This window comes from Brassica napus, chromosome C9, assembly GCF_020379485.1.
Source record: "Brassica napus cultivar Da-Ae chromosome C9, Da-Ae, whole genome shotgun sequence".
Lineage (NCBI taxonomy): Eukaryota > Viridiplantae > Streptophyta > Magnoliopsida > Brassicales > Brassicaceae > Brassica > Brassica napus.
In genome coordinates this window covers 60,284,417-60,310,654 of record NC_063452.1, presented here as the reverse complement: position 1 = coordinate 60,310,654, position 26,238 = coordinate 60,284,417, and the positions used below count along the sequence as shown (strand labels likewise).

General features: G+C 37.0%; 3 protein-coding genes across 3 annotated transcripts; all 3 read right to left on the bottom strand.

Moving 5' to 3' along the window:
• Positions 1 to 5,736: 5,736 nt before the first annotated feature.
• BNAC09G45680D (aspartyl protease family protein At5g10770) lies at positions 5,737 to 6,589 on the bottom strand. Its single transcript, XM_013853499.3, has 2 exons — positions 6,306 to 6,589; positions 5,737 to 6,202 (listed from the first exon to the last, which is right to left on the bottom strand). The coding sequence occupies exons 1-2, from the start codon at positions 6,436 to 6,438 to the stop codon at positions 5,931 to 5,933; spliced, it is 405 nt and encodes a 134-aa protein (XP_013708953.1). The 5' UTR covers positions 6,439 to 6,589; the 3' UTR covers positions 5,737 to 5,930.
• Positions 6,590 to 7,208: 619 nt separating this feature from the next.
• On the bottom strand, positions 7,209 to 9,536 carry LOC106415362 (aspartyl protease family protein At5g10770). Its single transcript, XM_013856040.3, has 3 exons — positions 9,242 to 9,536; positions 8,296 to 8,730; positions 7,209 to 8,220 (listed from the first exon to the last, which is right to left on the bottom strand). The coding sequence occupies exons 1-3, from the start codon at positions 9,456 to 9,458 to the stop codon at positions 7,397 to 7,399; spliced, it is 1,476 nt and encodes a 491-aa protein (XP_013711494.1). The 5' UTR covers positions 9,459 to 9,536; the 3' UTR covers positions 7,209 to 7,396.
• A 12,064-nt stretch (positions 9,537 to 21,600) lies between these two features.
• Positions 21,601 to 24,926, bottom strand: LOC106414703 (aspartyl protease family protein At5g10770-like). Its single transcript, XM_013855307.2, has 3 exons — positions 24,647 to 24,926; positions 23,668 to 24,105; positions 21,601 to 23,008 (listed from the first exon to the last, which is right to left on the bottom strand). Exons 1-3 carry the CDS (start codon positions 24,867 to 24,869, stop codon positions 22,173 to 22,175), a joined length of 1,497 nt encoding a protein of 498 aa, XP_013710761.1. The 5' UTR covers positions 24,870 to 24,926; the 3' UTR covers positions 21,601 to 22,172.
• Positions 24,927 to 26,238: the final 1,312 nt, after the last annotated feature.

The window sequence follows — 26,238 nt, the reverse complement described above, 5'->3', positions numbered from 1 at the left end:
AATTACCTCCAATGGGAGCTTGATACCAAAATCCTCTTAAGGTCCAGAAACCTTGGTGATACTATCACTGAAGGCACTGAGCCATCAGACAAGGATAATTACAAGGCACTTGTTGTCATTCGCCATCACCTTGCTGAAGGTCTCAAGGACCAGTATCTCACAATTGAGAATCCTCTGGAACTTTGGACAGAGTTGAAAACCAGATTTAATCATCAGAAAACTGTGATATTGCCAAAAGCCCTTTATGATTGGAGAAACCTGAGAATCCAAGACTATAAGTCTGTGGAAGAGTATAACTCGGCTTTGTTCAAAATAGTCTCAAAGTTGAAACTTTGTGGTGAGACTATTACTGATGCTGATATGTTGGAGAAAACATTCTCCACATTCCACACCAGCAATGTTGTGCTTCAGCAACAGTACCGAGAGAAGGGTTTCTCCACTTATGCTGCCTTAATCTCTTGTTTGTTGCTAGCTGAGCAAAACAATGAGTTGCTCATGATGAACAGTGAGCTAAGGCCTCCTGGTGCTAAAGCATTGCCTGAGGCACATGCGGCCGTAGAGCCAAAGGATGAGACTCCAAGAGAGTCATACCATGGTCGCATGAGAGGCCGTGGTAGATGGCAAGGTCGTAACCGTGGGTTTCAACCACGTGGCCGTGGATTTCAACCACGAGACCATCTTGGTCGCAGCCGAGGCCGAGGCTATAGCCGAGGTCATCAAGCTAACCGTGGGTATAAGTCCGACTTCAAAACCCATGGTTCGAGCTCGACCAAATCTGCTTGCCATCGTTGTGGGATGACCAATCATTGGGCTAATAAATGCAAAACTCCCCAACACCTTGTTAAGCTCTACCAGGAGAGCATAAAGGGCAAGAACTTTGAGGCAAATTTGGTCCATTATGATAATGAGAATGATCTGGATCATGAGGATGATCAAGCCCATGACAAAGATGATCATGAGGACTTTGAGACTTCAGACCTCCTTACAAGTGGCTGAATATGAAGATTTCGATATCATATTGCTTTTGTCTTTGCATTCTTGATTTGGCTTTATGTTCTATGACTTTGGCAATTCTATTTATGAAATAAAGTTTTTACTTTATATATATGCCTTATACAAAGTCGAAATTATTAAGAACATAAAACAAAGCCATTAAAAACATACTTTAAACCTTAAGTAATATCTAAGGTGTTGACTCTTGTCTATTTTCAGAAATGAAAGAAGACAAGAACCAGCTAGTAGTGGATAGTGGATCAAGTCACACTATATTAAAAGACAAAAGATATTTTGTTAACCTCATTTTAAAGAGTGCCAATATCAATACTATAGCAGGCACGGCCAGCCTTATTGAAGGCCATGGCCCGGCTCACTTAGTGATGCCTAAAGGCACGCATTTAGAAATTTCTAATGCATTATATTCTCCAAAATCAAAGAGAAATCTGTTAAGTTTCAAAGACATTCGCATGAATGATCTACATGTTGAAACTAGGGGCGAGGGAAAGAAAGAATTCCTCTTGATTTATGAAAATGCCCAAGGCCATAAGAAAGTCCTAGAGACTATCCCTGCTATATCAATAGGCCTCTATTGTGCCAATATAAAATCGAGTGAGGCTAACACTTCAATTCCTAATGAGTTCAGAGAAGCCTTTAAACAATGGCATGAAAGGCTTGGCCATCCTGGCAGATCCATGATGCGCAAAATAATCTCGAGCTCAACTGGCCATTCCTTGAAAGATAGGATAACTATCCCTATGAGCATTACATGTATTCCATGCTCACAAGGAAAATTAATAATAAGGCCATCACCTGGAAAGGTGAGTAAGGAAACATTAAACTTTCTGGAAAGAATACATGGTGATATATGTGGACCAATACACCCACCTTGTGGGACATTTCGATATTTTATGGTCCTCATTGACGCATCGACCAGATGGTCGCATGTTTGTCTATTATCATCTAGAAACTTAGCATTGGCAAGACTATTGGCACAGATCATAAGACTGCGAGCCCATTTTCCAGATTTTCCACTAAAGACTATACGTCTTGACAATGCAAGTGAATTCAGTTCCCAAGCTTTTAATGATTACTGTATGTCCATGGGGGTAAGTGTGGAACACTCCGTGGCACATGTACATACACAGAATGGATTGGCCGAATCCTTCATTAAAAGAATCCAGTTGATTGCTCGACCATTACTCATGAGGTCGAAGCTACCAGTATCAGCTTGGGGACATGCGGTATTACATGCTGCTGAATTAATACGCATAAGGCCATCCAGTGAACATAAATATTCTCCATCCCAATTACTCTCGGGTCATGAGCCAGACGTATCCCATATCAAAATATTTGGATGTTCTGTGTACATCCCTATTGCACCACCACAGAGAACAAAAATGGGACCTCAAAGGAGGATGGGAATATATGTTGGTTTTGATTCTCCAACCATTATTAAATATCTTGAGCCTACTACTGGAGATTTATTTAAGGCCAGATATGCTGATTGTCATTTTGATGAATCAGAGTACCCAACATTAGGGGGAGAAAATAACAAGCTGGGCAAAGAAATTGTATGGAATCAAACATCCTTATCATGGCAAGATCCTCGGACTCAATCATGTGATTTAGAGGTCCAGAAAATAATTCATATGCAAAAGCTAGCTAATCAATTGCCTGATTCCTTTGCTGACCCGAAAAGAGTGACTAAGTCCTATATACCAGCTTGTAATGCACCAATAAGTATTGATGTCCAAGATGGACACAATCAAGTGGCTACAGAGTCTAAAGCACGTCTTAAGCGTGGTAGACCAATTGGTTCCAAAGATAAAAGACCTCGGAAACTAAAGAAAGGTGCAAAAGAAACCGAGGTCATAGATTGTCCAGACAAGGCCGAAATGGCCATGCCTAAGGTACCAACCAATGAGACTCGGGACGCCGAGCCTCATGGTACTGAAGGTGCTAATGATGAGATCTCAATTAATTATTTAATGTCTGGGACAAGATGGAACCGGAATGATGTCGACATCAATGATGTATTTGCATACCAAGTAGCCCTTGATGTTATGGACTTAGATGAGGATCATGAACCCACGTCTATACTAGAGTGCACTCAAAGATCAGATTGGCTCAAATGGAAAGAAGCCATAAACGTGGAGTTAGAATCTTTTAAGAAAAGGAATGTCTTTGGATCGATTATCCGGACACCTTATAATGTTAAACCAGTGGGATATAAGTGGGTATTTGTGAGGAAGAAAAATGAATATGGTGAAATTGTAAGATATAAAGCACGGCTTGTTGCACAAGGATTCTCACAAATACCAGGCATCGATTATGAGGAGACATACTCCCCTGTGGTGGATGCAACTACATTTCGATTTTTAATAAGTCTGGCCATCAAAGAAAATTTGGATATGCGGTTAATGGATGTTGTAACCGCATACCTTTATGGTCCACTGGATAACGAAATATATATGAGATTACCAGAGGGTGTTGAGCTCAAAGCTAATAAAGGTTCTCGAGAAGAACACTGCATAAGGCTGAACAAATCCTTATATGGACTTAAGCAAAGTGGTCGAATGTGGTATAATCGCTTAAGCGAATACCTTGCCAAAGTTGGCTATAAGAACGACCCTATCAGTCCATGTATCTTTATAAAGAAGTTTGCAAACAAAGGATTTGTTATCATAGCAGTGTATGTTGATGATTTGAACATCATTGGAACCCCTGGGGAAATCGCCCAAACAGTTGAATATCTCAAGAAAGAGTTTGAAATGAAAGACCTAGGTAAAACTAAAGTCTGTTTGGGGTTACAACTTGAGTACATAAAAGGAGGAATCCTTGTGCATCAAAAGGCATATACAGAAAAGGTACTCAAGAGATTTAACATGGACCAGGCTCACCCATTGACCAGCCCAATGGTCGTGAGGTCCCTTGGAGTGGACACTGACCCATTTCGTCCTAAGGACGAGAATGAGAATGTCCTGGGTCCAGAAGTGCCTTACCTCAGTGCCATAGGAGCGTTACTGTATTTGGCTAGCCACACTAGACCAGATATATGTTTTGCCGTGAGTCTCCTAGCCCGTTTTAGTTCATGTCCGACCCAAAGGCACTGGAATGGAATTAAACATATCCTACGTTACCTTCAAGGAACTAAGGATTTGGGTCTATTTTATACCAATGAAACCAAAGATGGTTTAGTAGGCTTTGCTGATGCAGGCTACTTATCTGATCCACACCATGCTCGGTCCCAAACCGGATATGTGTTCACTCATGGTGGTACTGCAATATCATGGCGTTCCATGAAACAAACTATAGCAGCCACATCATCAAATCACTCAGAAATCTTAGCCATGCATGAGGCAAGTCGTGAGTGTGTATGGTTGAGGTCTATGACTCAACACATCCGATCAGATAGTGGAATGGTCGAGGACAATGGTCCGACCATCATATATGAGGATAATGCAGCCTGCATTGCTCAACTCAAAGATGGGTATATCAAAGGTGACCGAACCAAACATATACTACCCAAGTTCTTCTTCACACATGAGTTGCAGAAAGCCAAGGAGGTCAGCGTCACTCAAATCCGGTCAAGTGAGAACTCAGCCGACCTCTTCACCAAGTCACTTCCCACCAGCACATTCAGGAAGCTTACGCAGCAGATTGGCATGCGAAGACTCAAGGACCTTCAGTGATGTCCAAATCAGGGGGAGTAATGTGTGTTGTACTCTTTTTCCTGTCCTTGGTTTCCCTTTTTACCACATTGGGTTTTGGGTTTTCCGGGAGAGGTTTTAATGAGGCAACGTTAGCACATTACAAGCCCGATATGGTTATGGCATCCTCCATGATATGGATATGTGGATTGCCATTAACCATCAAGGAGGTTTACATCCGACCAGACTATCCGGTCCGTCTACACCCGTCTCCGGTCCGTCTACATCCGCCCGAGACTAGTCAAGATGAAGACTCATTCAACCGGAGCATTTATGAGCTTTGACCAAGACTATATCTTTGTGGTCAATATGTAATAAATGTGTAGATACTCTCCTTGTTGTAAACCCTTATGAACCTCCACTATATATTGATAGTGAGAGCTAATGAGAAAGACACAACTTTCACAACAACACTTCTCTCATATTTCTAACAAAAAAAAATTATATATATATAAAGATATCAAAATAAAAAGAAAAAATATTGTGTTTTAATTTATAAGTATATTTATATATTTCTTTACATATATATGAAATAGAGGTCACCACAAAATATGTGGGATGGGAATTTGATTTTTTTTAAAAAGGAAAAGAAAATATCAGTAATTCAGTATGACAAAACGAGGACAACTATTATATCATTTACACTCATTCAATCGATTCATTTCCTAGAAAATTAAATGGTTCAGATTTAATCTTACACAAATAAATGGCTCAGATATAGTCACTCGTTGTCATAAATGCAAACTCCAACTAAATATCGTAACTAAGTTGCACTATAGGTTGCTTCCTCAAAACAAAACAAGGGCAATTTTGTCTCATAAAAATGCCACAGTACACATAAAGTGTCCCAAATCCATAATTTGTCTTTTGGTGAAAAGAAAACACATAATGTGTCTTTTAGCGTGACCTTCTCATTTTTTTTTCTTAAACAACGGTTCTAATTAAAGAAAAAACAAACAATGTTATGTTTAATCCTTCCTTGGTCATCACTGATCGTACCGGTTAATGAATTTGTTACTGTCTTTTGGGATTATTAATATTATATTTTTATTAAAAACAAAAAAAAAACAAACAATAGTTCTAATAAAGCTGCATGCAATTTGAGTAGAGTAATCAAACAACTTAAGATATGCACATATTATAACAAATGCAACTCACTATAATTGGGATCTTAAACATATAACGCGAAGCTTGTCCATCACGAAAGTAGCTGCATGATCGTGTTTAGATGTTTCCATTTCCAATAGTCTCGATGTAGCTCCCCCAACCGAGCTCGCTCTTGCTCTTACTCACGTCCTTGACCGGTATATCTTTAGACTCGGTTTGCCTAGGCCGGTCAGCGAAATTATTTGACAGTCTAGAGTGGATATAGTCTAAGCGTGCTTGATCGTGCCTGAGGATGTTGTCAAGGTCGAGTCTCGTAACTTTGCTTCTCCTAAGAGGCGAGCGCACGACATTCTTGTCCACTACGTGCAGTGACCCCTTGGTATTAGATCCTGAGCCACGAAATTCACGATAAAAGCAACATAGGACCCAAATTAACATAAATTAAACAGAGAGCACATGAAGATTGAACTGGTTAACTAAGATAATAATAACCTGTTGGTGAAAGAGAGCTGAGTTGAACTGTGTGATAATCCACGTTTCTACTCTCTCTTTCTTGAGCTCCCTCAGTACAACCCCAATTGAGATATACCCAAAAGATTAGTATAATATTCAATACATTCCTCATTATGCTTACTAATTTGACCCTCTCCCTAACAGCAGCAATATTAAGAAATGTCACTCAATTAGATGAACTTGGCTGGGCCTTTTATAGCCAAGCCAGCCAAGCCAATATGTTTGCTGAAGAAAGTGTCTTGTTATTGGTGTTATGAAACCCCTAGATTACAACCATATATATATATATATATCACATAAGTTGGGACCCTCTTTCCACGTCCAGTGTACTAAAGGGGTTGATATTCCAAGTGGCTTACAAAAAGGGTTGTAATTAATTTTTCACTATATGTTTGTTTCATTCGGTGTGTTTTGTCTACATTCCAAGTCTTTAAGTCTAGGCTAGCCGTATTAAAGGGGTTGTAATATTCCACCAACTAGGCAATTGATTGGGCAGTGAATCCAGCCAACTAGTTACAACTTACAAATATGCTATTGTAAGTAGGTCCATGCTCTTCGTTATTTAACTCGTTTATATATCATAAAAAGCGACATTTGTAATTCGGTCACGTTTGTCGGTTTGACTGAGTTGAAATTATTTTCCACCAGTTTGAATTTGAATTTGCACGCACGCGTCACAAAAGATTTCTTCACAAATCTAGAAGAACGTCTCTCTGACCAAAACCGAATACAACTCGAAAGCAATATCTGCATGAGTTCACATACAGGCTTTTAAAACGTTAAAAGAACATTTAGTTTGTTCACCAACGTCATTTTGTATTGGAGTAAAATATGTAAATTAACAGTTTGGGCTTTTAATACGTCATTACCAAACCCAATTAGTTTGTTCACCAACATCACTCTGTATTTTAGAGTAAAATATGTAAATTAACAGTTTGGCCTTTTACAATAAATGTGTACCATTTACACTTTCATAGACCATCACGTGCTCGCACAAATTACACACTTGATTAAGGATAAAGCTAATTTGGCGCCAAATCCATAAATAAAATTTACCCATAATGTTTTCATTAACTACACCCATTCGGAGCAAACCCGACCCGCCCGGCCGCACCATCGTACACAACTTCCAGCGTTTGCTGCTGAACGTTCCCAAAGATAGCAGCGTTATTATCATCGCTATTCCCTGCAAACGCCAAACAAACCTTCGACATCTTAAACGCGTACAAAACCCCTTTCGAGCCAAGCTCCACCACGGCCCCACCATTGAAGTAAAACGACACCGTCGGGATCGTCACCGTTTTAAACCCGGTGAGATCAAAACACGTGTCCAAGATCGAGACTCCCGACGCATTCTTGTACTGCGACATCTTCGCCTTGAACGCGCCTCGCAGCGCCGCGTAGGCCTTCGGCGGGAGGCGAGAGATGACGGTACCGGAATCGATCAGAGCTCCCGGAGTGGAGAACACCGTCGGAGGAATCGCCAGTTTCTGACCGCCGACGGAGATTCCGACGATGTCGAGACCGTAGAAGGATGTGCCGTCGGTGATCGTGGAGATCGGAGTGAATTTAACGGATCTGGAGACTCCGGCGGATCCGAAGGTGAGATGACCGGTGTAGCTAGCGGAAGAAGGGAGGCAGTAGGAGAAGATCTTGTTGTAGGTCGCCGCCGTCTGCGACGGGAAAGAGAGCTTGTCACGGCCAAGGCCGAGAAGTCCGGCGACTCCGGTGAAGAGTCCTTGGTTGTTCTCACCGCAGCCGAAGTTAACGCCGTCGAATACGTTAGAAGCCGTTAGAGTAAACTTTTCTTTAGCGAGAAAGCCAACGGAGAATGATTGATCGCCGTATTGAATACCGTAGACGCAGTTCGAAGCCGAGCATGTTCCGGAATTACCTAACCGGAAACGGTTAACATAACCGGATCAGAAATCTTAAACCGGATTTACAATAATTGAGAAAAAGAAAAAACCTGTAGCGGAAGAGAGTGAGCTACACTCAGCCGATGAGCAAGACACGTTGTGGTATGAGGAAGAGGAAGACGGGTTAAAGATTGGTTCCTTTTGGGAATAGCAAGTTCGAACACATGGCTCGCATTGAATCCACGTCAGGTCGCTTCCTGTGTCGAAGATCAGAGACAGATCGTGTTTCGGTGTTCCGATTCCGAGGGTTACGACGAAGTTTCCTGAACCGTAGGTGCTTCCGTCTTTAGCAGGTAGATCCGTTGACTTGCTTTGCCTGACTCGATCTGTGAGCTTCTTCGATAGTTTCGAATGTATCGAGTTGACGCGCGCTTGGTCCAGTCTAAGAATCTCGGCATGGTCTGGATTCTTGGCTTTTGCATTGGTTATACGCGAGCACGTGCCGTGTCTGTGCGTCACGTGCAGTGAGGACTTTGTACTGGAAGCTGAGTAGATAAGTTCACGTTAGAAACAGCAATAAAATGCCCACAGATTCTGTTAAAAAATAAACATTATTTTGTGGTTGTTGATGTATTTTAATTTATTATTCATATATTATCAAACAATGTAAAATAGAAAAATTTCTTGTAATATTATCAACTATTGGAGTCTAAAACATAGTTGTATTCATATTAACTCACTAATTAACTAGCTAGGCAGCTAGCAAAATATTAATCACGGCTATATGTTTCTCAAGCAATAAACATCTAACTATATCACTTTCTATTATCATGTGATGGTAATGTTAATGCAAAAATTTGGTCTTACTTGTAACTTAATTAATACTTAACAACTAAAGTATACGTCTATATGATCTTTACATAATAAGGACACCAATAACGTAAGTACATAAAAGGACTAAATAACATATATATAGTACGCTATATGCTATATTCATCTATCTTATGTATATAACTAGAATTCATCAGAAATTGAATTGGCCAAGGGAATATTTACCTCTTGTAGAAAGAACACAAGGTGATGACGATGAAGGGAAGAGAGAGCTGAGTTGGATAGTATGAGAATCAATCGCCCTCCTCTGTTTTTCTTGAGCTCCCTCGCTACAGTCCCAGTTGAGACATACACAAAGGATTATTATGATATTCATCCTATTAAAGCTCATTTTTGCTCTCTTCTTCTCCCTCACGTTATTAGAAGTGTCACTCAATATCATGATAATGGCCGGTCCTTTATAGCCACTCTTCTTTGCTCATGAAAGTCTCTAGTGGAGGTTGCTAAACGTAAGAAGCAATCCACTCATCCAAATATATCTTCATTTTGGGGACCCTATTCCATTTGTTTCATTATCCAGTCAGATAGCGACACATCAGCTGGCAAAGGAGTATTATTGTTATTTTATGTGTTTTCTTCTCTCTTTCACACACCGATTTTAGCACGATCAAAGGGGAATAAAAGGAAATTTATTCCACTCAACTATTCATTAAGTTGTGTATCAAGGTGTCAAATTATGCATGGCTGTGAGATGCTTATAAATTAGTTTGTGACATAAACTAAAGTTTCAATTATTTTAAATGTTCAATGATAACACATGTATGCAATTTGCTCATTATATTAACTAATGCGTGATTGTAGTTTTCATTTGCCCATATAATGAATACTAGGATAAGACCCGCGCCTTGCGCGGGATTAAGTTATTATTTTTATTATATTTTGGAGAATGAAACAATAGTTTGGCTTCATTTGGATTACGGGTGTTCAACTCGGATATCGGGTTAGTTTCGGTTCGGTTCGGTTTTTTTCGGTATTTGGTTAGTAAAATATAACTACTATTTTAAATCAATATTTACTTTGACTTTAGTCTTTCACATACTTTTGAAAGATTTCAACTGGACGACTAAATTGATCAGCCAATCTTGTTGCTTTAAATCATTAGTGTTTATATATATATATTATTTAGTTTGAATATTTATTAAATAAAAATTCATATGCGTTATATTTTATGATCATTTGTAACTTATTATAACAAAAAAATAATCTATTGATCACAAAATTTTCAGAGTGGGAATATTCAAATTTCTAATAATATATAGACATTTTGAAAAATTCAAATATAACATATAAGAAAAAATATAAATGTTTTTATTATATATTTAATGTGATTTTTTAATGTCTTTCAATAATATAAAATTAAAAAAAGAACTAAGACACAAAAATTGTTATCAAATATTTATTATTCATAATAATTAATTTTCATATATACGTTAATCATATTAGGTAATTTCGTAGCTTCTAATTAAGGAAAGTGCAAAAAAAATTTTGGTAGATTATTTATCAATTAGATAGTTAGTTTAATAAAAAATATAATGTAAGTCAAGATGGACCAACCTATTTTTCTAAGAATAGTATATTTTATATACTCATTTATTAAATGAGAATTTATAATCATACAGTTCTATGATCATTCATATCATTTTATAACTGAATATTTAAATAATCGATAACAAAAATTTCAATGTGAAATCTTTAATAAGTTTATAATTTATAAATGTTTTTGAAAATTCATTGAAAGTTTGAATATTAAAATATTTATGTAATCTTATGGTATATAGTATAATCTCTATATATATATAAATATATATGTTTTATTATTAAATGATATTTTTTACTCATATGGTTTTAAAATAATGTGTATCTTCTTATAATATTAAATAAAAGTTCATATTAATACAATTTTATGATCATTTGTAACTTATTATGACAAAAAAAATAATCTATTGATCACAAAATTTTCAGAGTGGGGATATTCAAATTTCTAATAATTTATAGACGTTTTGAAAAATTCATAATATAACATATAAGAAAAATTATAAATGTTTTTATTATATATTTAATGTGATTTTTAAATATATTTTAATAATATAAAATTAAAAAAGAACTAAGATACAAAAATTGTTATCAAATATTTATTTTCATTATAATTAATTTTCACATATACGTTAATCATATTAGGTAATTTCGTAGCTTTTATTTAAGGAAAGTGCAAAATATTTTTTGGTACGTTATTTATCAATTCGATAGTTAGTTTAATAAAAAGTGTAATATAAGTTAAGATGAACCAACCTATTTTTCTAGGAATAATATATTTTGTATAGTTATTTATTAAATAAGAATTTATAATCATACAGTTCTATGATCGTTCATATCGTTTTATAACAAAATATTTAAATCATCGATAACAAAATTTTCAATCTGAAATCTTTAATAAATTTATAATTTATAAATGTTCTTGAAAATTCATTGAAAGTTTTAATATTAAAATATTTATGTAATCTTATGGTATATAGTGTTTAATATATATATATATATATATATATATATATATATTTATTTATTTTATTATTAAATGATATTTTTTACTCATATGGTTTTAAAATCATGTGTATCTTCTTATAATAAAAATGTTAAACCAATTGATCATTAATTTTTAACATAATAATTTTAATAGTTTTAGTCATTTATTGTCGTTTTTAAAAATTCAAAATATAACATATACGAAAAAATCTAAATTTTATTTTTATAGCTAATTTGATTGTTTAATTTATTTTAATAATATAAAATTAAACAAAAAATGATGGAGGAGATATACATTGTTATCAAATCTTTATTATTAAACTCATTAATTGTCATATATATATTAGTCATTTATGGTAATTCCGTAGGTTTTATTTAAGAAAAGAAAATATCATATCATATCATTATATCATATAGTTTGACCAACTTATGTATCTAACAACATATAAAAATCGAATGTGGACCTACTTATTTTTCAATTGAATGTAATTGACTACCTAATTGAGTGCCACCTATGCATTGGAGCCTCTTTTAATTAATACAAAATTGAGGTTACATCTTTTCAAATGTTCCTCAATTAATATATAAGGGATTAGTCTCATTAAATGCAAACAATAATTAAGGTTGCTTTTACATTCAATGGATTTAAAGTAATGAAGTAGTAGTATCCAACAAAAAGAAAACAGTTTATTCAGGCGATCATTTCACATTCTATCGCTTGATTCTAGCTAACTTATACATGTGAGTAACATACCTTTTTTTGGGCAACCGTGAGTAACATACCATATGCTTGTAATTAATTGGGAACAAAGGTGTTGCTTCACGTAATCAATCTCAGCGATATTAATTATACTATAATCTTTAATAACCATTTGATAGATTAAATAGTCTTTACATGAACGTGTATAACGAACAATAGTTTAATTAATTTACCGTAAAGTAATTGTGAAGTTAGACGACAGTAACCGAAAACATCCATGTATGATTGAGATGATAAGTCCACAAGAACATCAATTAAGTGCATGTGTGGGCCTCGTTGTGTTTTGCGGAAATTAATAGTACTAATATGATAAGTATAATGATTTACGAGTGGGAACTAAAGATAAAGATTCTTCATAAAGAATCTTAATGTAAAGGAAGTGGGAGAAAGCTGGAATCTGAATCATAATTTCTAGAAACTTAGAAAGTGACTAATCGCTTAATTATATGCCTTTCGGAAGCTCGAGAGCCGTTCACAGAAAGTTCAACATTCTCCACGTTGACCGTTCACAGAAATTCAACGGTTATACAAATTTGCCATTCACAGAAACTGTTTTTTGGTGTGTTACATACATTCATATCGAAAATGGAACATATATACAAGAACTTCCTAGAATGATTCAAATTAATTAAGAAATGCCTAGAATGATTCATAAAAATTTAAAATTACCAAAAATATTTTATGGCCGAAAATGCCCTTCTCCATAGTTATGATGAAAAAAGAATATTACAAAAATGCCATTTTAATTTATTTAGAAAATTCCGGCGGCAGATTTATCTAACGAAAAAAAAATCTATCGAAATATAAATCTATTAATTTAAACTGCTATTGAATTTATATATGCTAAGTATTTGGTGGCAGACTTTTGTGTTACGACAGATGTTTTTAAGATGGCAGATTTGTATGTCTGATTTAAGGGTGTCGATAGATTTATCTATTTTAGTCTGTCGAATGTATTAACCTTTTTTTTTGTAATCGTCAGTTTTTTTCCGGAGTAGATAGAGTTTTCAGACAGATATGTTTATCGGTATTAGACTTAAGTTTTTATGACAGATTTGTTTACCCGATTTAAATTTGCAATCGACTTTTGTATCTATTTGGTGGCCGATTTTAGAAATTGTCGTCTTTGACGGCAGACTTTTGAAATTTTTTTTAATTACTAGAGTGGAACAAAATCCGAATTTCCAGCTAAATTCCCATAGTTTCCGATTTAATTTAAATTGGATTCCGGTTTAGATTTTCTGGATTGGGTTTTAATTAATTTAAAATTTTGGTTTAGATTTATTTTCGGTTTAAATTAATTTAAACCAATTTTGAACCTAAGTTTAGGTTTAAGAGTATTACGGCCACATTTTTCCAAATTAGGTTTTACGTTCTTTGGTTCTTTGTCGTCTTCTTCCTCTTACTTTCATGGTGATTTACAACTGCATCTTTTAATTCATATTGAGTGGAGAGTTATGGAACACATAATTCTCGTTTCTGGGAAGTGGAAAGTTCAGAAAACTAAGTGGTTATCTGACGTAGATAATGAGCGAGGAAGCATATTGGTTGCTGCGAATGAAGACACTCGACTTGAAGATTTTGTGAAAATCATACTTGAGGATTACGGAGTTGATTTTGCAGAAAACGACGTGGAATTGCGGTACCTTTTGCCAAAGCAGAATCAACACAAACAAAGCATCGATACACCACCTGTGAAAATAGGAAACGATAGGCAGTTTTATGCATTCTTGGGTCTCTGCAAAGTTGAAAACGTTCGACTATGTGTAGAGTTTAAAGTTAACAGAATTGGTGGGAAAGGGGCTGTCGAATATCAGAAACAACCCATACAAGGAGATGAGCCATTGTGTGAAGACGAAGAAGATACAGACGAAGAGGGTGATCGATTCGATTACTGTGATGATTCTGATGGAGCAACATCTGATGATGAAAACTTTACTACATACGGGATTCCACCAGACCATGTAGAAGAGGTCCAGGGATCTTCTACAAATATGATTTCTGCAAGAGTAGTTAAGACACAAGAAAGAGAGCCTCCGATGAGTATATCTGATTTGCGGTCATTCAAATTTGCAGTGGGACAGAATTTCGATTCCAAAGATGTATTGGAGACACGTCTGAAGATATGTTCAGTTGTCCAACGTTTCGATTTTGATGTGGATAAATCTACAAGGAATCTGTTTCGTGTAAAATGTTGGCTAGAAGGTTGTACGTGGAAGCTTAGAGCTTCACCAGTAGGTGAATCATCAAAGTTTACAATCCGAGTATATGTAGAGGAACATACCTGCTCCATAACAGAACGTTCATCTCGTTCCCGACAAGCTACTCCTGAAATTCTTGGACTCTTGTACAAAGACTATGTTGGTGGGGTTGGACCATCAATTTTGCCACGTCACGTTTCTAGTGCTATGAACCTGATCTTCGGAACAAAGGTCGACTACATTTTTGCCTCAAATATACTTTCTTGTCTGACCTTTGCTTCCTTTTAAATGGGTTACTTTTTTTGTATATTGCAGATGGATTATTGGAAAGCGCGTCGTACACTTATAGCTGCTAGAGATCTCGTAATGGGTTCTTCAGAGAATGGATACCAAGAATTACCTACTTACCTGCACATGATTAGAATGTCAAATCCAGGGACTTTAACTCGACTGGAAGTTGATACAGAGAATATATTTAAGTACTTATTCCTTGTATTCGGCGCTAGCATTACTGGCTTTCCATATTTGAGGAAGGTGGTGGTGGTTGATGGAACATTTTTGCAAGGGAAATACAAAGGAACGCTTCTGATTGCAACGTTACAAGATGGTAATTTTCAAATCTTTCCAATTGCGTTTGCTATGGTTGACACAGAGAATGATGAATCATGGACATGGTTTTCCGCCAACTCAGTCGTGTGATACCCGATGATGAAGGATTGGCATTAATCTCTGACAGGCACAAGTCAATAGGGAAAGCTATTGCAGTGGTCTCTCCATTGGCAAGTAGGGGCATTTGCACGTACCACTTATATAAAAATATCTTGTTACGATACAAAGGGCGTGATTTGTTTGGACTGGTAAAAAAAGCAGCCAACTCTTTTAGGTTAACTGACTTTCAAGCAACCTTTGAGACAATCAAAGAGTTAAATCCAGATTTGCATGCATATTTGGAACGTGCTGATGTACGTAAGTGGGCACAAGCTCATTTCAGAGGTGACAGATATAACCTCCTTACAAGTAACATAGCTGAATCCATAAACAAAGCTTTGTCAGGTGCTAGAAGCTTGCCAATTGTTCACCTTCTAGAGTCAATCCGACTAATGATGACACGCTGGTTTGCAACAAGAAAACATGACGCTGAGTTGATGAAAACCATTCTTACTCGTGGTGTAGAGAAAGTGTTGGAGGTAATATTTTTTAAATCAGGTTATGTGTTTCGTTAGAATATCTGCTAATATACTAAGCTTTAACATGTTGCAGGGCCGGATACCTATTGCTAATCTACTAAAGGTTCAAGCAATAGACATTCATCAGTCACAGGTGACAGGAGTCTCGTCTTTACATGTTGTAAATCTGACCGAGAAGAAATGTTCTTGCTGCCGATTTGATTTGGAGAAGCTACCATGTGCTCATGCTATAGCTGCTGCTGAAGCTAGAAAGATATCACGTATATCACTTTGCCACCATTACTATCGGAAGCAGTACCTATACAATGCATATTTCAATGTTGTTATGCCCAAAGATGATGTTGTTCCAATTCCAGAAGAAGTTGCAAAGCAAATCTGTTTACCACCTGATGTCCGTCAACCACCAGGAAGACCAAAAAAATCAAGACATAAATCTATTTTGGAGAAAGTTGCAGATAAAAAACGGCCAAGGAAGGAACACACATGTAGAATTTATAACCAGATGGGACATAATTCTAAAACATGTCCTCTTAAGTGATGAGTATTCGATCTAGTTTCAGGCTTTGGTCATTAGATTTCATTTACGCTGGTGCTACATTTAGTGGTATACTCTTTGGTGTTGCAATACATTTACACTTTGGTCTTTGGTGATACATTACTTTTCATTTACTTTGGTCTTTGGTATACTGTTTGGTGTTGCAATACGTCTTGTGATCGTAAGAAAACATTCAGTTTGAAACGTTAAATCTACTACTCCAAGTACAAAAATAGGAGTGATCAAAGCAACCACCAAATCATACTACTAAAGAGTATTTAAATAAAACCATCCAAGTTAAATCTACTACTCCAAGTACTAAAATAAAACATCCATGATACACGTCCTACAACATTATAATTGGTCAAAGCAACCAGTAAATCATCCTTCTGCACCAACCTCGACCACCTCTTCATAGATCTCCGCTGCCAACTTCATTCTTTGTTCCGGTATGATCGTATCACTCAAGCCCTGAAAAGTACATCCAATAGCAAGACATTCAATGTACTTCAAAGAGTACACACCACAATCTCCTGGGTCATCGTTCCGGGGGGCATCCTTGTGCCTACGTAAGGCGAACTGCTGCTCAGTCTTCTTCCTTTCCGAATTTGGAGGCAGCATCTTGTTAAGCACCAGTGGAATCATTTTCATGAATGGCCTGCACTCCTCCGTCAGCTCCTTATGTTCCTTCACCACACTCGGAATACTATCATATACATGGATTGTCGACTTCCGTAAATCAATGCGTAGAGCAACCCAATGGTCTCCGTTAACATGGTCTCAGAGGAACAAGATGTCGACATCTTCATACCACTTCTTCCCGGTCACAAACTGTTCCGGGTATTCTCCATTGAAAGCCTTGATGTACATATCTGACACCTCAATCTTCTTCTTGTCCTGTTTTTCGAAGTCATTAACCCATGACTTCATGAACCACCGATCTAGAAATGCAACTCGAGAGGAAGAATATGGAGATGTGGATTGCATGGAACGTCTGTGAAACATGAGCATCGTTGCGGCAATGTGCTGTAACAATGAAAACAATTACTAAAAATCTGTAAGCCATTACTCTTGTGAAGCCGATAATCAGTTTAGAAAACTCACCGAGTCAGACAGCCAGCCGTACTTATCTGTTGGCCACACATCTCTTGGCACCATTATCTTTAAGTAAAACTGAGCGCAAAACTCACCATATCTAGATTCCTCTTGTTCCCTAAAACAGAGCATTCAAGCACCATATATATAAGAAGAAATAGGATGGAAGAGAATATTAGAGGCAAGAGAAGACACTTACAAATCTCGCTTAACAAAGTCCATAACTTTCACCAATTTCTGTGACTCAACTTTAGCAAATGGGTCGTACGACACCGTAGATGGAGTGACACCAGTGATTATACGCTTGACAGTTGAGTTCCCTACAAACAGCCATAGTTGAGTCTTTGTCAAGTGGGGTTTTCGTCTGACCTTTACTTTCTCCAAAGTTGAAGCAAGTTCTTGCATCACTTGTCTACACTTATCACTCTTTTCCCACACCAAATGATTCTTCCAATCTCCTGAAGAAATAGATTTGTCATTTAGTTCTGGGATGACAAATGCTTTCTCCTTCTCTACTTTCTTCACTGGCACTTCAGCTTTCTTCCCTTTATTTTTCACATCACTGGTCTTACGCTCCTGCTTCACCATCGTCTTCTTTTTCTCCTTTTTAATAACACATTCGATTGGTAAACCATCTTGTGAATTTATCTTCTTCTGAAGCATCCATGACTGTGTAATAGAATACAAGTGTTAGTGATATTAACAAATTAACAGAGAAGATGAGTCTCAGAAAACATACCAATGACAGTGATATTAACAAATTAATAGAGAAGATGAGTCTCAGAAAACATACCAAGTCATTGCTAGAAGCATCATCCTCTTCTTGCACAATGGAGTTGTGATCATTGGAGTTGGCTACATCGATAGGAATGTTGACACCAACCTTCTCTTTAAGATTCTTTACGTCTTCCACCAACATGGCAATCTTCATCATTACCTCATCCTTATATAAACCCACCATAGCATCCACTTTAGCTTGTATGGTTGCGTCCAGTTTCTCGCTAACCTTGTCAGCTACAGTAACATCTATTCCTCAATTTTTGCAGCCAGGTTCTTCACCGACTCAACCAACCCAAGTATGACGATGTTGTGAGCTACAACCTATAAGCAATTCACAGACCAAAAGAAAAATTAAGCCACTGGTCAGAAATATCACGTTCATTCAAAATGATAATTACATACCGTTTCTGATGTGTGGCAACCATTGACATGTTCTGTGTCCTTCTTTCGCTTAGTAGAAGGACCCACATCCATGGTATCTAGAACACAAGGTGGGTTCACGTGACTTTTTCTCTTTGTCGATTTCGTAGCAGGCATTACTTCCCAATACTTTTCATCAAGCTGACCTTTGAGGAAGTCCTGAATCATGTTATCCAGCTCAGTATGTACTTTATTATCTTCCCACTTCGGATATCTATCCTTTATTGGCTTCTCAACCATGTGTCTCACACGAACCTGTGTAATATACATGATTAGTTAAAAAATAATTTAAATTTAATTACAGAAAATTAATACTTCTCTACATACCTTCTGATATGTTCTCTTTTCTTGGGCACAAAAATCTGAGAAGTTGATACGCGGACGAGATCCCCGCCATGACAGAAGAGGGACACCAGCACCTTCTCTCCGATTCCCAAATTTCTCTCCTAAACCAGGGACAAACTCAAAAACCCATATTAAGAGCTCACGAACACAACCATGAAGTGTGTAACTCTTCTTTCCATCATAGGTGAGTACTTTAATAGACTCAAGAAGGCTGGTAAATCCTACACTTCCCCATGGATATCGTTGGAAAGCTGCTGGATCCATCACTCTTTTAGCACAATGTAAAGGGATTCTGCTGTTGCTTGAAATTCCAAATATCCCAATGCATAGCAGACACAACAAACCTATCATCACTCGCTTCTCTCGAGACCAGTTTCTGCAAATAGGAAAAAGGGCTTGTAGTTGTTTCAATGTAGGTCCTTCTGATGTGGGCACGTTCATCTCCAGCCAAAAACTTTCATGCTCCACATCCCAAATCTCATTCTTGTCGAAAGGATCACAATTTAGCCCTGTAATCTCTCCAAACTCGTACAAAAAAAAACCGCAGCGGCATACAGTCTATCAAGAACCACATCTCATGAATGTTGTCGATAGCCAATTGATTGGCGAGAAAATGGTGAACACAAGAAGCATACCAAGTGTATTCCAACTCTTTTAGCTTCAGAATCACTCCAACAGCTGATTCCCTCAACTCAGACACAACATCATCTCCGACAGCTTCTAGCACCGTTTGAATGTTGGCCAAAAAACAACTATGGTTCATGCTCCTACTCTGAATTGGGGTTTTATCAACATCATACAGCCTTTTCGGATACTTTCTTGCACCCGAAGAAGAAGCCATACCTACAAAAAAAGAAGAAGCAATATTACTATCCGATGAAAACATCATACCCGAAAAGGAAACAATTTCAAACAATCAGATAGAATCTTTCACAAATCTCACGTTTTTTAATTAAATTGATTTGAAATTTGAAGTTTAGAAGAAATTGGGAATTAGGGTTCCAATTTTTTTACTTGGAATCAACTAATAAACAATAACAAAAACTCGAATAGCATAGATTAAAGACCCACAGATTAGAGTAAGCTGCAATTGAAGCGGATGTAACTGAGCCGAAATCGATTTTGGTTTGTCCATAAACAAGGAGACGGAGACGAAGGCGGATGTGACTGAGACAAAAACGATTTGGGTTTCTCGGGACGGAAAAGAGAGGGTCGGAGATGGAGATGACGGAGACGACGAGGAGAGGTTTTGTGACGAAAAAGAGAGGGTCGGAGATGGAGATGACGGAGACGACAAGGAGAGGGTTTGTGTTTCTGTCGTTGTCGAACCCCGACAAAAGGTAAATTCTTTATTCCTTTTTTTCAATTTTGGTATAATTATTAATAATGGCAAAATCGTAAATTTCAATGTTCTGAAAGCTATTCTAGTAGTTTCAAATTTATAAGAGTTACTCTAGTTATTTCATGATTGTTTAGAGTCATTCTAAGTAGTTTCTCATACAAGAAAGATAATATTGTGGTGGTACACTTATTAAAAAAAAATAAAGAGAGACCATTTAACAAAGAGTAATGTGGTTTTGTAACTGAAATTCCTTTTTGGATTTATACTTAGAAAATAGAAAGCTGATGGCTGATGTAGCAATAGTATCATGGGAACTTATTTCTTTTCCTTTTCGTCCCACCATGGATTATGTTTTTATCCGATGAGTTTTCCACTAAGATAGAAATTTAATACGAATTTCCACTCATAGTTTATAGTGGGTTGATGTAAAGGGAGAAATGAAAGGAGTATTATCTTATGAGAATAAATTGATTCTAGGTTCATGTAAATATAATAACATTGGATGGTCTGTTGTTATAGTTAGTCTTTGCGTGTGCATAACTGCATATTGCAGCTATCTTCCTAGCGTCGAGAAGCTAAAACGCAGCGTGTTAATTTGGACCGACTAATTCATTCGCAGCGTGTTACTAGCGGCAAGCAATTAATTTCTTTGTTGGATAAAAACTGTCTCAGAAATATCGATTAAACCGAACCCGTACCGGTTTGGAAGCCGAACAGCTGCATGGGTTTGGGTTGTTAAAAGGCCCATTAGATAACTTCCTGCGTTGCGGAAAAGCCCATCCGAATAATAGCTGAATCCGTGTAAAAAGTAAGGTTCCGAATCCGACTTGAAGAAACGGGTTTGGACTTTGGACTGTGGGTGTGAAGGATTTTTGTTCTTCCTCTTCATTGTCAGTTTCAAAAACCAAAAAACTACATGCATCAGACTGGGTTTCATGGCTACCCCCTCCTCGAGTTGGTTACTGTACCAGAAGAAAAATCTTGTGTTCATTGACAATCCTATCATGAGGAGGAATATCCATGTGGATATTCTCATGTTATGTTCTCCTTGTAGCATTTTCAAGACTCAGAAACCAATATAACCTTTTCGCTTTGAAGTAGAATGTTCATTGTTCATCAAAAATATGAATTGTATTATTAGCTCTCAAGGGACCTCTTTCCCCAGTTTTTCTAATATGAATCACTAAAATTTTGCTCTTTATTTATTTTATATGTGTCACCATTGAAATTCTTAGTTTGTTCATCAACATCACTGTATTTGAGTAAAAATGTAAATTAACAGTTTGGTCTTTTACGATAAACGTGTATTATGTTATAAATTGAGAGAAGAAGCTAGAACAAAACCTTACCTTTGTTCTTATTATTCAGGTTTTTAAATAGCCATTGCAATACAACTGAAACAGAGTGGAGTGTTTCAACAGCTACTACTCCAAACTAGGAGCCTTGTTCAAACAACAAAAGACTTAAACCATGTTCGTTTGGTTGCCGCAGGTTTCAGCGTCAGCGGCAGCGGCGGCGGCAGCGTCAATGAAGACAGTTGTTGTTCGTTTCGCAGACGCAGACGCTACCGCTGAAGCTGCCACATATTATATCACGACCGCAGGTTTTATCGGCGTCAGCCGCAGGACGCGGTGTTCGGACGCGGCGTCAGACGCAGCTTCCTGCGTCAACGAAACGAACAAGAGTTGACACAAAATATTGGCGCTGCCGCTGCCGCCGCCGGCGGTACCTGCGGCAACCAAACGAACAGCTCATTAGTCAAATAAACTAACATTTTACACTTCAAAGACCATTACGTGGACTTTTTTTTTTTTTGAAAAGACCATTACGTGGACTTTCTCACACAAATTACACACTTGATTAATAAAACAAATTTGGCGCCAAATCCGTAAATAAAAATATACCCACCTGTCAGTTACAACCATTTGGAGCAAACCCGACCCGCCCACCCACACCGTCGTACACAACTTCCAACGTTTGCTGCTGAGCGCTCCCGAAGATGGCAGCTTTACCGTCATCGTCATTCCCTGCAAACGCCAAACAATAATACGACGTGGTAGGCGAGTATAATATCCCTGTCGGCTCAAGGTCCACGACGACGCTACCGCTGAAGGTAAACGACACCCTCGGGAGCGTCACCGTCTCAAACCCGGTGAAATCAAAGCACGTGTCCAAGATCAAGAAGCCCGCCGCGGTCGGATACTGCGACATCTCCGCCTTAAACGCGCTTCGCAGCGCCGCGTAGGCTTTCGGCGGGAGACGAGAAACGACGGTTCCGGAATCGATCAGAGCTCCCGGAGTAGAGAACACCGTCGGAGGAATCTCCAGTTTCTGACCGCCGACGGAGATTCCGATCATGTCGAGACCGTAGAAGGATGGACTGTTTTTGATCGTGGACATCGGAGTGAATTTAACGGAGCTGGAGATTCCGGCGGATCCGAAGGTGAGGTGTCCGGTGTAGCTGGATGAAGATGGGAGGCAGTAGGAGAAGATCTTGTTGTAGGCCGCCGCCGTCTGCGACGGAAAAGAGAGCTCGCCGCGGCCGAGGCCGAGAAGTCCGGCGACTCCGAGGAATGTCCCTTGGTTGTTCCCGCCGCAGCCGAAATTAACACCGTCGAATACGTTTGAACTCGTTAGGGTAAACTTTTCCTTAGCGAGCAATCCAGCGGAGTACGATGAATCGCCGTATTGAATAATGTAGATGCATTTTGAACGCGGGCTCGAACCCGTGCATATTCCAGCGCGACCTAACCAGCAGGCAAAAAAAAACTGTCAAATAAGCTACGACAGTATAATAATAAACTAAATTTATTAAAATTTCTATAGTATCTTTTAATTAATTTATTCCCCATTTTTTAGTTAATTTAGTTTATTAATAAAATTTATTAATGAGAAATTCCATAGGATTGTACTTTTTAAGTTTTTGTTACAAAAATAGCTCTAAAAAAAGAAAATGACCAAAATAGTCCATTTTTATTTTGAAAATTTTAATTTTATTTTTTTATTTTTTTTAAAATACATTTTTATCATTTAATAAAACTTATTTTGGTTATTTTATTTATTGAAGTTTATTTTTGTGACAAAAACTTAAAAAGGACTATCATAGAGAATTTCTCATTAATAAATTTAGTTTATTAGTAATAAAATAAATTAACTAAAAAATTGAGAATAAATTTATTAAAAGATATTATAGAAATTTTGTTAATAAATTAAAATTATACAAAATTATTAATATTTTTTAGAAATAAATATATAGAACAAATATTTACAACATATTTACTATAAGTATAACTTAAATTCATAATATTTTTTATTAATTTATGAAGTATAAAAGGAAATTTCTAAAATTTAGTTTATTATTATAATAAACTTTATGTATATTTAAAAAAAAAACGGAAAACCGAACCTGTAGCAGAAGAGAGAGAACTACACTCCGCCGATTGGCAAGAGACGTTGCGGTATGAAGATGACGAAGACGGGTTAAAGATTGGTTCCTCTTGGTAATAGCAACTTACAACACATGGCTCGCATTGAATCCACGTCAGATCGCTTCCTGTGTCGAACATCAGAGACTGATCGTGTTCCGGTGTTCCGATTCCGACGGTCACAACGTAGTTTGCTGATCCGTAGGCGCTTCCGTCTTCAGCTGGTAGATCCGTTGACGTGCTTTGCCTGATAAGATCTGGGAGCTTCTTCGACAGTTTCGAGTGGATCGTGTTAACGCGCGCTTGGTCGAGTTTGAGGATCTCGGCATGGTCTGGAGGACTCGTGGCTTTGCCATTGGTTAAACGCGAGCACGTGCCGTGTCTGTGCGTCACGTGCAGCGAGGACTTCGTATTGGAAGCTGAGAAAAGATAGGTTCACAATTTCACATTAGACAGAAGAAACATGGTCACATAGTAGAAAAATAAACATCATTTTGTGGTTATTGATGTATATTGGTATTCATGCATATATTATCTAGCAAAATAAGATAGAAAATTTTCATGTAATAGAGTTGTGGTCATATTAATCAACTTACTTGACTAGCTAGTCAAATAGGCTACAGATATTATATGTGTATGTGTGTTTGTCAATGGTCCTGTCAAGCATTTACTAGAGACCTAAGTATAGCTTTCTGTAACCATGTGATGGTAATATCAATGCCCTAATGGTCGATATTAGGCCTTAATTGCAAGTTGATTGATACTAGTAAACAACTAAAATATACATCCATATGATTTTTCTATATCAAGAACACCAATTGTGTAAGTATGTGAAAGGGCATACTAATAACATACATACATATATATATTGTTATATGCCATATTCATCTATCACATGTATATAACTAAAACACAATGAAAATGAATCACCAGAAACTGAATTGGGCAAGAGAATATTACCTCTTGTAGAAAGAACACGAGGTGCTGATGATGAAGGGAAGAGAGAGCTGAGTCGGATGGTATGAAAATCAAGCTCTCTCTTCTGTTTTTCTCGAGCTCCCTCGCTGCAACCCCAGTTGAGACATACGTAAAGGATTATTAGTATATTCAACAAATTCGTGTTAAAGCTCATTTTTGCTCTCTTATGCTCCCTCGCAATATTACAAGTGTCACTCAGTATCATGATAATGGATGGTCTTTTATAACCAATCTTCTTTGCTCAAGAAAGGTTGCTAAACGTAGCGACACATCAGCTCAGCTGGCAAATGAATATTTATTGTTATTTTGTGTGTTTCCTTTTCTCATTCACACACCAATTTTAGCGCAATGGAAGGGGATGATATTCCAGTCAATTATTCATTGAATTGTACAACCATGGCATTCTATTCTCGGTTCGATTTCAGTTTGATCCTTTTGGTTCTTCGGTTTTAGAGGTTTAGAATCCGTTCGGATATTTAGGAAGTGTGGTTCGGTTCCGGTTCGGTTATTCAGTTTTTAGTTCAGCTCGGATAACAAAGTTGGGAATTGGTTCCGGTTCGGTTATTCAGTTTTTGGTTCAGTTCGGATAACAAAGTTGGGAATCGGCATATACCCGGGTAATTTCAGATCGTATTGGGTTCCAGTTCGGTTCCGATTTATCGGTCAATTCGGATTAAAAATGAAAAAATGAGTTTTTAATTAAATATAGAATAAAAGTGGTAAGAAGAGTTTTTTTTTGGATTAAATATCAGATTTTTCGAGTTTTCAGATAAAAATTCGCATAATTCAGATAATTTTATATATTTTGGATATTACGACTTATAAATAATATTTTAAAATTATTTGATTATTTTAAAATTAAAATATAGTTAATATTTATAAATATGTAAGCTATATTATAGAAATTTGGGTTTCCATTCAGTTTTTGGTTCGGTTTCGGTTTTTTGGCTCTAAAAATATAGTTACCACTAGTATAATTGATAGGATTCAAATCCGAACTGAACCTCGTTTTTCGGTTCGGTTCTTTGGTTCCGGACAAATGTGTCCATGGCTAGAGTTGTATATAGGTACCAAATTATGCGTGGATTGCGTGATCCTTATTAATTAGTTTGTGATAAAAATAAAGTTTCAATTGTTTTAAGTGTCCTATGATAATGCATGGACATGATTTGTTCCTTAAATAATACATGATTGTGATCTTTATTATGATATACGATTGTGATCTTGCATGTAACATGAGTTGTATATACATGTCCTACTGCTCATGAACTTAATTAATGCATGATTGTGATCTTTATTATGATACGATTGTGATCTTGCATGTAACATGAGTTGTATATAGGTCTCTTACTACTCATGCACTTAATTAATGCATGATTGTGATATTCTATTGCAATTAGTCAATTCATAATTAAGTCTTCTATTGCTAAGAAGACTAATTATTCAATAATTAAGGTTGCTTCAAATTCAAAGGATGTAGTAGAGTAATGAATTAGTAGTAGTAGTAGTAGTAGTAGTAGTATCCAACAAAATGAAAGGAGTGACTTCAGGCAATTAATTTACATCCTATCACT